General features: G+C 36.2%; 1 protein-coding gene across 8 annotated transcripts in view; it reads left to right on the forward strand.

The window, feature by feature from the left end:
* The window catches only part of CELF1 (CUGBP Elav-like family member 1), a 52554-nt gene that overhangs the window by 19969 nt on the left and 19097 nt on the right, over nt 1-13488 (forward strand). For 2 of the 8 annotated variants that reach the window (XM_088145634.1, XM_088145635.1), the window contains exons 3-9: nt 5145-5332; nt 6826-6908; nt 7370-7418; nt 9468-9602; nt 9803-9882; nt 10629-10790; nt 11557-11638. In XM_088145634.1, the coding sequence (XP_088001760.1) occupies nt 5145-5332; nt 6826-6908; nt 7370-7418; nt 9468-9602; nt 9803-9882; nt 10629-10790; nt 11557-11638 (779 nt within the window). The remainder of the gene's footprint in view (nt 1-5144; nt 5333-6825; nt 6909-7369; nt 7419-9467; nt 9603-9802; nt 9883-10628; nt 10791-11556; nt 11639-13488) is intronic. The other 6 variants (XM_088145638.1, XM_088145639.1, XM_088145636.1 and 3 more) reach the window with 3 other exon arrangements.

Raw genomic sequence — 13488 nt, forward strand, 5'->3', positions numbered from 1 at the left:
GGGTGCAGTCTAGTATATTGGAGAAAAGTTCCATTGTGTAGATGTGCCTAGTTAAGGTCCTTTCTCTTACCTCCATCAACATCAATTCTTATCATTCAACCATAGAGAAAGGCTTTACAGTTTGTGAGATAGACAGGTTTTGGAAGAAAGTGGCCTTTAAACATTTTGACCCTAAGCCCTTTAGGCCTAATGAATGGATATTTGCACCTCTGGTAACATAGGTACGTTGTAATTATTAACAAAAGGAAAGAATTGTTTTTCATAGGATCATAGAATTAGAAGTGATATTAGAAGTCTTCTAGTCCAATCCCCTTCTCAGTGCAGAATCCAATAAAACAACTCTAACAGATTACCATCTAGTTTATGTCTGAAAACCTGCAGCAAAGGAAAAGTATAATTTTCTTGTGGCAGCCTGTTCTGTTGACTGACAGCTCGTACGATCAAGAAATTCTTCCTGAATCTAGCCAGAACCTACTTCCTTAAGGTTTTTAACCCAGTGGTTCTGGTCTTGGCCTTTCGGGCAATAGAAAATAAGACTATCCCATCTTCAGTGTGACAGTTCTTCAGATATTTGAAGACTGTTATCCTGTCCCATTTGCGCTCCCCTCCCCCCGTCATCTCTTCTGTAGGTTGAACATAGCCAGATCCTTTAACTGGTCCTTTTAGGTCTTGATTTCCAGACACTTCACCATCTTAGTTGTCTTTGAACTTGCTTCAATTTGTCACTGTCCTTAAAAAAAAAAATTTTTTTTGGTGACTAGGACTAGACCCCTATTGCAAATGGGGTCTAGCCAATGCAGAGTAGAACAATCAGGTTCCATGATCTGGAGTCTGTGCTGCTGTTAATGCCCCTGCCCCCAAATAGTATCTTCCTTTTTAGTAACTGCATCATACTGCTACCTTATGTTTAATTTGTGATTGACAAGGACACCCAGATTCTTTTCACATATACTACTACAAAGTATCTTCCCCGTTCCATACTTGTACTTTTCATTTTTCCTGCCAGGTGTAGAACTTCACTTCCTCCCTGTTAAATTCTGTTCTGTTCATTTCAGCCCATTACCTGATCCTTTCTAGACTTCTCTGAATCTTCTGTCCTCTAAAGTATTAGCCATCATTCCCAGCCTTGTGTCACACTTAATCAGAGTCCCCTCAACTCCCTCATCCAAGTCACTGATCAGAGTATTAAACAGCGCGGGGCTCAGGACACAGCCTTGTAACAGTCCACTTGATACTACTCTCCAAGCTGAAGTGGAGCCATTAATGAGTGCTCTTTGGATTCAGTCCTTTAGCCAATATGAGTCCATCTAACAGTATGATCATCTCAGCCATATTTTACCATTTTTAAAGGAGAGCATCATGAGATAGTTTGTTAGGAGCTTTGCTGAGGTCAATGGTCACTACATCTAAGACTGATCTGCTAAGCTAGTAGCTCTATCAAAGAAGGAGATAAGGATTGTGTGGCATGATATGTTTGCAACAAATGCAGGCTTACTCCTGTTAATTCAGGCATGTCCATTAAAGTGCTATTTCATAATCGGTTAGAGGACCTTGCCCATTATAGATGAAACTACTGACAGGTCTGCAGTTTCCCAGGTCCTTCTTTTCCTCCTTTCTAAGAATGGGGATGACATTTGCTCTCCTCTAGTCTTCCAGGGCCTTGCCAGTCTTCCAGAGTTGTGAAAGGTTATTGAGAGTGGCTTTGTAATCCCCTCCACTACTTCCTTCAGTATCCTAAAATACAATCCATCTGGCTCTGGAGACTATTTAAATTAGCTAAATGCTCTTTTATTCTCTCCTTCTCTAACCTAAACTTCAGTTCCCTCCTTCCCTCTCATGGTATAATAATGAGCAGCTGGAGCTATATTTCGCTTCTGGGAGAGGTTTGGCACAAAATAGGAGTTAAAAAGTTGTACCTTCACATCATCTCTCATTATCAGTACACCACTTTCTCCTTGCAATGGACCTGCATCCACTTTGCCTTTCCTTTTATTTCTAACTAGCTGCAGCTCATTCTGAGATTTAGCCTTTCTGATACAGTTCCTATAGTCCATTCCTATAATGGAAGAAAAAATAAGGAGAGTGCTTTGTTTTACCTTTCATTATGCATTCCTCCTTCTATTTTCTATATGTGTGTCAGGTTCAGCCCAAAGAACTCCAAGAGACAATGCAAATACAGTTCTGTTGCGTTTATTAGCTTCCACCTCAAGACAGAATCTCACCAGACTGAACCCAAGTTCCCAAGCCAGCCAGCCACAACACCATGAATTCCTTAGGGAGATGCCAGCCTCATCTTCTTGAACTTCCTGTGCTCCTGTTGGGGGCTAAGAACACGCTTATCTCTCTGAGCATGGCCTTCATAAGTCCATTCCATCACAATGTGTCCCTTTTTCTTTTCAGGATTTTAGAGAGTTTAGCAGCATAAATAATGTAACCTGATGATAATACTTGTTTTGTTTTGTTGAAGTTAATGCTTTGCATATGCTTGTCTTTAAGTGATTAGTAATCATTCTTAACCTTTTTAAGTTTCAGTTCTCAATATCTTTTCATTATTGTAGAATTATAATACCATATGTTAAATCCTGTTGTCTTCTGGAATTAAATATGGCTTCCTTTTTTCCTGAATTTCTGTTCAATTTTAATTATGTCCTTCCATTAGAAAATTATGATCTAAATAGAAGTATAAGATTCATAAGGTGAGATAAATAATTGGGACATTTCCCTTGATACTACCTAGTTTAGTTGTTTAGTTCAGCAGGAAAAAAATTATTCCCATTATCTTCTGTAAACTTTGCCAGATCCAGATATGGTGGCCATGAGCCTCCTGCTTTGAACAGCAGCCAATTTAGAGACCCAGTGGGTGTTCCCCATCTCCATGTTACATTGAAGTATCCCTTTGTTAGGCTCATCTGCCAGTTGCTCTTGAGTGATCGTTCCATTGTGCCATTCCAGTAGCATGAAAAGCACCACAGATTTATGATAACTGATTCCTGAAATTATTGTATTTTTATGTATTTGTTAACTGGAATCTTGGTCCTTGTTTTTGTAAGTCTTGTTAGTATCTTTATTGGTGAAGCTGAATTGGCTGAGATCTCAGGAGGTTATATTCTAGTGTAGTAGTATTATAAGGATCCTGTAAGTAGGTGGATTGCATGCTCCACTTGTCCCCTCAAAAAGAAATATAAAAAGGAAATGGCTAGGATATATATTGAAGTTGAGAAAAGGAAATTAAGGAAAAAAGAAGAGGAAGCAGTTCATATAATATATCACAGAGGAGATGGACCATCATTTCATTCAAGCAGCAGCCTGCTTAATAATGCTGCTAAAGTATCACCCAACCATTGAGCACATTTCAGATACCCACACAGAGCAGTTAATATATGTAATATATGTCTAAAAAATGTGCACAGTCCAGAGCTGTTGTAGAATTGGGCAGCTTTATAAAGAGAGAGAGAGAGATGTTAATTAAGATAATGGGGATATCCCCTTAATCCTATTTCTCTCATGTATAAACCCCCACTACAAGATACTTTAAATTGTTTTCTCTTCTGGTTGTAAGAAATTAGAATTGGTATGTTTTTTCTTTTGGCCTAATAAACCTCTCTCTAGTTCCTCAGAGGTTGCAACTTCAAAGGTACCTGTGTCTTTAAAATCTTATCATATTATATAGACAGCCAGTTTGGTGTAGTGGTGAAGGTGCTGGCCTAGAAACCAGGAGTCTCTGAGTTCTAGGCCTGCCTTAGACATGAAAGCTGGCTGGGTGACTTTGGGCCAGTTATTCTCTCTCAGCCCAACCAATCTCAAAGGGTTGTTGTGGGAAAAATAGGAGGCAGGAGTATTAAATATATAAATAAAAAGGCAGGATAAAAATGTAATAATAATAAAAATAACAGTAGTCTAGGCAGTAGATAATTTATCTACCAATAGGAGTGCTGTTATTCAGGATTTCAGCCATTCATCCTCTTCAGAGTATTCCATGTCTCCTATCAGATTTTTGTTTTTTTTGGTTTTCAGCTAGTTAGTGGTATTTTTGTTGTTTTGTTATTGCTCTTATGTATGCATGCATACTGGGCTTCTTTCTATGGTTCCCCTTTAGGTTTCTTTTTTGAAATATTAGTAACTTTTAGGATTCACTTAAGCACATTAATACCTTTAGCTTCAATTGGGTGAGCACTCATATTTTCAGTATTTAGGAAGGCAATCTTTCTGTTCATTGTTTTTGATAATTTTTCTTACTAAGTTAATTAGATTGAAAGAATATCAGTTCTTAGGTACATTTCACCAAATCAGATGCTCTTTCAGGATGGATCTGATTTAAATCACTTTTCAAGAAGACTCATCTTCATTATTTAAATCACAATTTATTCACTAGTGCAAAAGATCCTATATTAATTTCTAATAAAAGTTCATTCTTATGGTTTGATGTAACCTGCATAAGTATTCTTCAGTATCCAGAGGCAGTTTCATTTTTAGAAGTATAAGTATATAAAGCAATTATATAGTAAGATTTTTTCAGGTTAATTTACATTAAAAATGGAACAATGAATTGAGTACCTAAAAAGCAGATATTTTATATTTATTTATATTTCAAATTTGTCACTGCCCATCTCACTGCAGAGCAACTCTGGGTGGTTTACAATAAAAGAATAAATATTAATTAATAGAGAATAAATATTAATTAAAATAGATTAAAATATATATACTTTTAAAATCATTATGAACCTATTTATATGTCACATTTATATAGCATATATACAGTTAATTGTATTGAATATTTGAAATATATTTTTGCCATTATGCGCTAGAACAACCATTGCTGATTTTAAAATTAAGTTATTTTAAAGTATTTATCTGCCCTACTCTTACTTGTATTCAAATGATTATTTATCTTAAAAAGTTTTCATTTATAAGACACTAAATAAAATTAAAAACCATCAAACATATTTGAGAGAAGGCAGTGAGTCATCAATCACCTTTTTTGTATAGAAAAAAGTTATCCTGAACTTTTTTCTCTGAATATTTCAAATTTGCAAGTTAATATTTAAATACATTTAGTTTTAGTCATTTTAATACATCAAGTAGAAGATTGACCAGAATCTTGCCAGTGAAATCACTTACCAGATGTTTCTCATTGACTCATATAGCTCAAAGAAAATGAATGGCACATTGGATCATCCTGACCAACCAGACCTAGATGCCATCAAGATGTTTGTGGGCCAGGTCCCACGGAGTTGGTCTGAAAAAGACTTGCGAGATCTATTTGAACAGTATGGTGCTGTCTATGAAATTAATGTCCTGCGAGACAGAAGCCAAAACCCTCCTCAGAGCAAAGGTGAGAGCTTTTTTTCCCAACAGGAAGTGTTGGTTCTGAAATTAGATGCTTTAAACTCAGTAAAAAAAAACAAAAAAAAACATGTTTCTCTATAGGTTAGTCACATTGATTTGTGTTTTATGGGCCATGTAATGATATCCTCCATAAATTATGGACAATATTGTAGCACCCTCAAGTTTTAGAAAGGCAAGATTTGGTTGCACTTAGGGTCACACATAGTACTAAACAACTTAATGGTTGGCATCAACTGTAGTTTACATTAAAAATTTCATCCAATTGTTTCCATTATTTTTACCAACATATGTGTTTCCAGGCACTTACTGGTGTCATCCACTTCTATTAGTATATACTTTAATGTAGTAAAATAGAGCTTATTTTTCACATTATTTGGTTATTCACAGTGATACATGTTAACGAAGTTTCACAAACAATTTGTGTCCAATTAATATCTACTGAAAGTCTTCTGCAAGATTGGTTTCATAGTATACACAAGGCTCTCAAAGCATCGCTGGAAATTATATAAGACTGAAAATTGTTCTGACCCCTCATCCAGTCCAGTTTATAAACTACTAATTTGCTAGGAGGAAACGGGTAGGAAAAAGTTCACTCATCACATTATTGTATTAAAATATTATGTGAGTCATAAATGAGGCGTGTGAGCAGTTTATTTCAATAGCAGATGAATTTTTATTGGGCCAATTATATATTCTAGGAATTATAGTTTGGCAGTCTCATGTGGCAGAATGAATGAAATAGAATTCTGTGTCACTTCAGATTGTGGGCAGGGGATGTTGGAGTAGTAATGCTGGAAAAGAAACTTAGAAAAATATAATAAGCCATCTTGTTCTGCTTTTTACTTGCAGATTGTTTGCCTTTCCCCCCCATAAACACAATCAGAAGAAATATTTATTTTATTGTTCACTTTACCAACTCATTGTGAAACATGTATTAACAAGACCTAACAAGCATGTAACATTTTAAATATGCTGTCTGATCCAGAATGGATCCATCTGCAGAACAAGTTTATTCCCCCCATCTTCTGAAGCATCAAGAACTATTTTATTATTCAGAAAGATATTGAAACCATTGTAGCATAAGAAACTGCATGGTAGAGTGAATTAATAAAAATCTCCTTCTTCCAGTAAAAGTATCCACCTTGTGTAGGGCACCTCTGGATCTAGCCTAGATTGTTTAAGCACTGTCTATGATTAGATATTTTCCACATCACACATTCCACTAGAAATTAATTTCTAGTTAGCTGAGATTCTTGAAATAGACGCCTTCCAGTCTTACAAAAAATTGTTAGTGGTCATGTGAAGGCTATACCTGGAATATGTTGCTGAGTTAAAGCATTCAAAATGTGTATTATGTGACTCAAAAAAGTTCAGAATTAGGTTGCTAGAAATGTTCAGACTTATATAATTAACTGGTGAAGTAATTTAGGCTTTAGAAGTAGCTTTTAATATGTGTTACAGAATTTGTTTATTTCATAGGGTGCTGTTTTGTTACATTTTATACCCGTAAAGCTGCACTAGAAGCACAGAATGCTCTTCATAACATGAAGATCCTCCCAGGGGTATGACAAATTATATTATTTCTTGTTAATTTAGTCTATTAGCAAATCCTCATTGGAAGTACTACATTTTCCCTAGTGGGTTTTGTGGCATCCTTTGTCCTATCGTTACAAAATAAGTCATCTATTTGTTTTGAGTGATATTTTTACAAATAGAATGATAAGTCCCTGACTGTAACATCTTTCAAATTAATAGAGTATTATTTTGTGTATGAGTGATATTTTCAAGATTGAAATGCCCCATTTCAGTTACTAATCCAATAGTTCCAAGCCTTACTAGAAGTGATTTGAGCACAAATAGGGCTAGTTTAAATTCAGAATACTTCAGGAATGGACAGAACAGCCCATGCTAAGCTTGAAATGATTGTTTCAAACTGGAAACATTTTGAATTTGAAGTGTTTTGCATATTCCAAATAGTTTACTTTGGACAATGTAATATTCCTCCATTGCTTTCTTATCACAGATGCACCATCCCATTCAAATGAAGCCAGCCGACAGTGAAAAGAATAATGGTGAGTGTGTGTAAAAGGCTTTTTACAATCAAAATTAGTCTATAATGTAAAAAGTCCCTAGTTCTAGTTTAGAAAAGAGTAGCTGGCTTCTTCTACATGAGATTACCAATACATCTCATGTCAAGTAGGTTACTAAGCCATGCACGTGCACTTTAAGGGTAAGAAAAACTATCTCAAGGCATTGATTATCCTCTCTCCTGCAGGTGAGCTAAGTGACCATCTTCACCACAGTATTTTACTTTCATTGCTGTGTCAAAGAAAACACAGTTTCTGTGAATAGAAGCCAGTGTATATACAGAAATGAAATGAAATGAAATGAAATGAAACGAAATGAAACTGTTTCAGTGCACTTAAAAGAATTGGGATGAATTTAAGTACTGTAATAGTTTTTAGAATAGGTTCTGAATAGTGTTGTACAAAATATTTCAAATTTGATATGCCCCATTTCAGGATGGAAACAGCTGTTTGCATTAAAACCAGGTTGTTTGAGACCTTTTGGAAATATCCTAGGATGACTGCAATGTCCCATTTTGACCATAACATGGTTGTTTCAAACTCAACATTAACATTTTGAAATTGAAATGTTTTTTACCCCAATAGCCTTGAACAAATAGAAAAGTTTATTTGAAAAAAAGGGAGGGAAAGTAGCATTGCAGATGTGCATCTAACTCAACTCCAGATCATGCAAGACTTCAGGGAATTGGGAACTAATTTTAATTTACTTGTGGGAGGTTTAATGGCCCCACTTCTGGACTTCCATGAAGCTCAGATCCTGATCGTTTTCTCCAGAGGTCAGCCATGCACAAATGAGAAATGGCCCAGCAGCTGCCCAAAAAACAAAAGCCTTTTGTTTAATTGGGTAAAAATTCCATGCTCAGGAAGGAGGGGGGAGTGTTAGATTCAATGAATAGATAGGTCTGTCTTCAGATAAGAATGATTTGTGTAATCAGGTTACCCAATATTAGTATCTTATGGAACAAAAAGACCTTGAGAGTTGAGAAAGAACTTTACTAATTACTCCACTTCATTGTTGCCAGCCTCTCATCCTGAGTTTTATGATTATTATAATCGTGAGTGGTAAAACTGGGTTGAGTTTGTCCATTTGTTATATTGATTTATATGGCCGTCCACTCACTATATGCATTCAGAGCAGCTAACAAAAAAGTTAAAACCAGCAAATAATAAGCCAGAAAATGAAAACATGTTGCACCAAAAGACAGTTCATACATTCAATTATCTTACATTACCTTCTGATCAGTGCCTGAAGGAAGAGCTAAGTCTTCAAGGCTGTTTGAAAGGCAGGCATGGTTGGGGCCATCCAGATTTTAAAGGGAAAAAAGTCAGTTAATTCATTACACTTAACGTTTCTGCCTACAAAGATTGGTATTTAAGAAGAGGCAACATCATTCCTTACAAATACTTACTCACTTTGCATAGAACCCTCAACATATCTATCTGAAATTTGGCCTTGGTGTGTTCTATCGCATTATTGTTGCAACATTCATTGCATTCTATGCCAAAACTGCAAGTTACAGGCACTTAAAAAAAAAAAAAAGAATTTTAAAGGAGCTCAGAAACCCAACAGTGCCATCTATGAATTACATCCTCTCACAGCATTCTGTCTCTCTTCCCAGTTTCATGCTATTCTGTTGAGAAGCAAAATAAGAAATCCAAACATTTGTATTTCACATTCAGAAGAAGGCTGCTTCAAGTTTGAAACCCTTCCAATAACGTTGGAACGGACTGTTTCAAACTCAAAACATTTGTTTCCAGTTTGATGCTTTTTGTACACTGTTCTCCTGCTGGACTGTAGGAGAATAGAATAGCTTTTCTGAATCTTGCTCTAGATCAGAAATTCTAGATTTAAATTGTAGATTTGCAGAATGTAGAGGGAGAGAGATCAAAGCATTATGATGTTTATGACTTGTTCTTTATTTTGGGGCACTTTAGTAAATTTTGCTGGATTGTGCTATAGAATCAAGGATAACTGACTCAATCGTGTAAATAGTCAAGCCGCTTTCCTCACTTTTGTTGTTGTTTTTCCCTTAGCAGTGGAAGATAGGAAACTATTCATTGGGATGATCTCAAAGAAGTGCAATGAAAATGATATCAGAGTGATGTTTTCCTCCTTTGGTCAGATTGAAGAATGCAGAATTCTACGGGGTCCTGATGGCTTAAGCCGAGGTACACACAGACTGATGGCTTCTCCTTCAGATTTCTCTCCCTCTTTCTCTCTCCTCACCCCCATCCTCCCTCATGTGCACACACATACACACCCCTTGTATTTAATTGGGAAGCTTTAGAAGTTTGCAAGATGTCCCTTCTGTTCAGCTTTTATTGTTTGGATAAACTGCTGGTTAATTTTGATTGTATCCCCTTCTCAGGTTGCGCTTTTGTGACTTTTACAACAAGAGCTATGGCGCAAACAGCAATCAAAGCAATGCATCAAGCGCAGACCATGGAGGTAAAAAATGTGAATTTTGAGAGACTTTTATGTTTGCAGCTCAATATTGAGAATTGTTTTCCAAGCACAATTTAAAGTGTTAGTTTTAACTTTTAAAGTCCTAAACCATTTAGGGCCTAGCTGTCTGAGGATTGTTTTATAAACAATCAATGTAAACCTGGCCAGCCATTAAACTCAACAGGAGAGGCCCTCTTAAAGATACCTTCACTTGAGATTCTTTTCATGTTTTGCTTCCAAGCTACAGGATGCACTTGGCCTCTTTCTTTGCAGTATTACCCAAGGAGTTAATATTTCCCTTCTCAGCCAGACATTTTAGTTTGTATTAAAAATCCCTTAAAAATCTCACAGAAGCAGTTAAATCACTATATATTAAACTGTTTTTATGAGATTTTAAGGGTTTTTAAAATTGTATCTGTAACATCCATGGGTGGTAATAACAGCTTCCAAATCATCATACATAGATGTTTGGTTTCAGCTTTCCAGTTACTGTGCTAACATCCCTTGGTTAATACCCCCTGTATGGCATATACCCACACTTCTCTCCAGTTGTATGCAAAATAGGAAAGATATGTCATGTATGATACAAGAAAGGATCTGCATTGGAATTTTGGAATGTGACAGGTTGCTTTAAAAAGAAGATACAGTTTCTGAATGTGTATTCTTTTTAAAGCAAGAATTTAAAGAATGTAAATTGCTAGGATTTTGGAAAGATGACAAAAGCTCCAGCTGTGTGAATTGTATTGCAGGGATGCTCTTCTCCCATCGTAGTGAAATTTGCAGATACTCAGAAAGATAAAGAACAGAAACGAATCGCACAGCAACTCCAGCAACAGATGCAACAGATTAGTGCTGCCTCTGTTTGGGGAAACTTGGCTGGACTGAACACACTTGGACCCCAGTACTTGGCAGTGAGTGTACTTGACAGTTTCTGTTCAGAATCATTTTCTAAACAGTTTACACACATTTCTTGTTTGCAAGTATTCTCGTTCTGAGGCTCTGTTGTAAACTCAAAATATTTTTGGTATTAGTGGTAAGTACAGATGATTGAAATGTGTTTTTAGACATTGAAGTGTTGCCATATAATAGGATTTCTGTGCTTACATTGGTGAGGAGGAAAGTAGCATCTAGTTGAGGACTTATGGACTATCTTGTAGAACTTTTCATTTATGAAGTAAATAGAGAAATGAAGGTTGACTATTCTGTTCACTACAGTACTATATACAGTACTCTGTCAACTTGCACAGTACCCTGCAATATGTGTGTAGATATTACTGTTACCTGTGGATTTGCATTCATAGCCTTCTTCCCTTGCTTTTATTTACTCTGTCTCCTCCCAGAATACATTTGGGGTACTTGAGTGGGAAGGAGTTGGCAGATGATGTTTCACCAGTGTTAGAAACTGTCCTTTGTGTCCAGTTAGACCATTGGTGGCACACTAGTCATGAGTTAAGGGAAAATATTTCACCTGGAATTGCATGGACAATTGGAGTTTTCCTTTTCTAATAGCATTCTTACTGATATGGGATTGCTGCTGCTTTGTGTGTATTGGTGATATGTGTGGTCAGCAAGAATTGTGCTTGTAACGGCATTCTGGCTGTGGTGTAGTGCAGTGTCTCCCAGAAGTGGAGCCAGCCCTCATTCTCACTCTTGTTCTGTTTTTGGTGTAATGTCTAGCTTTATTTACAGCTCCTTCAGCAGACAGCAGCTGCTTCTTCTGGGAATTTGAACACACTGGGCAACCTTCACCCAATGGGAGGTGAGTTTCTCTTCTTTCCTCTTGGGATCTGACAAATAGGTTCAGAATCAAAGTGAAAAATGATTGGTGTGCTATGATATATTAATATTAGTGAAGACAGATCTGTACAAGAAAAGAGCTCAGGCACAGATAGTATCAACCCCAAGAGTTTTTAACTTGAATATGAATATGAAATAGATGATCTTTTCACAAATATATGCAACTTCTCTTTAAAATTGGCTATTTTCCATTGTGTGGGAATGAGTGCCAATCTAAACTCACTATTTAAAAAAGAATCAAGAAACACTAAAGGGAAATTATGAGCCAGTTAATGTAACACCTGTTCTGGAAGGAAATGGTTGAAAGTATTGTTAGAATTTTTAAAAAAATATGTAGAAGATGACTTACTGAAAAGGAGCCAGTATGGCTTTCAAAAAGATTAGTCTTTTTCACTGATTTTCTAGACTATTTGAGGATGTCAGCAAGCACGAGGACAAGGCTGATCCCTTAGGTACTGTATACTTGGATTATCAAAACGCCTTTGATATAGAATTATCGTGAACATATTTGGTGATGATAACATGTTTATGAGTAGTAAAAACGTAGCTCTCTATAGTGGGTGGATGGGCTTCAAAATGGCAAATGCAGTTTGGTGTAAATAAGTGTAAAATGATGTACATTGGCACAAAAATCGAAACTTCACCTGTACATTAATGGGAACCAAGCTGGCAGAGACTGACCAGCAAAGGGATCTTGGAATTATAGTGGAGAGCTCAATAAAAATCTCAAGTCCAATGTGAGCTGCTGTTAAAAAGTAGAGAGAGTGAATTTCATGCATTAGAAGAGAATTGAAGATAGAACTGCTGATACAATTGTGTTCTTATACAAATTCATGGTGAGGCCATACTTGGTGTATGGGTTATATTTCTGGTCATTACATCTTACAGAGCTAGATACAGTGCAGAAAAGAGCAGGTCAGGAGACAGCAGCAATCAGAGCTCTTTAGCTTGGAACAAAAGGGATAGGGGAGACATGAGGGAGGTATATACAACCATTCACGGCATAGATAAAATGGATAGTGATGATTTTTTTCAGCCTCTCTCCCTGTCTTAGGACTAAGGGTCATCACTGAAACTAAATGAAGGGAGATTCAGGAATGATAGAAGGAAAGCTTTTCTTAAATAACACATAATGAAACTGTGGAATTTGCGGTTGTGGTAGGGGAGTCATCCACTGAAAATAGCTGTTTTGTTAACAAAAGGAGTTGATTACCATCTTTGGTTCTTGGATGACCTATGCAATAGACACATTAACTACTGGAGACCTAGCATGATTTCTACATGAAACATATTGCTTCAATATGCACATCATGTGTCAAGACACACTTTCTTTAATTTTACTGTGCTGATATGTCTGGTACTTTTGTCTGATCAACTTTTTATCTTTATTTATTTTTGAAAGAAGGGTAATTTTTCTGTCTGTCCAAGTTCCTATAATTTAGCATTGTCCTACTGTTAGATAATTAAATGTATAGAATACAGTATTTAAAAACATTTTAAAAAATTAAATTCTTCCATTAAGGAAGAATCAAAGCTGTATTGATACGTTTTTAATTTGAAAGAAAAATTGGGTAATGAGGGTAACAGAAAAGAAGCCACTTTGAGACAACTTGAACAGGAAGAATAAAATGTATAACGAAGTAATGTGTTGCATGAGTTGATGGCCTTATCAGTTATGAAATGACAAAGCAGTGTTGTTGTTTTTAACAACCACTACAAAAAGAAAAAAGAGATGGAAATAGGCAAGCAAATTTAGGCCCCCCTTTGATGTTACAAAGTATTTTCCGTTGCTTTAAGAATGGTTAAAAAAGG

The sequence above is a fragment of the Python bivittatus genome, unplaced genomic scaffold (genome assembly GCF_059951505.1).
Source record: "Python bivittatus isolate LINGU-HERP-01145 unplaced genomic scaffold, Pbiv_v1 ctg000480_np1212, whole genome shotgun sequence".
In the NCBI taxonomy this organism is placed as follows: Eukaryota; Metazoa; Chordata; class Lepidosauria; order Squamata; family Pythonidae; genus Python; species Python bivittatus.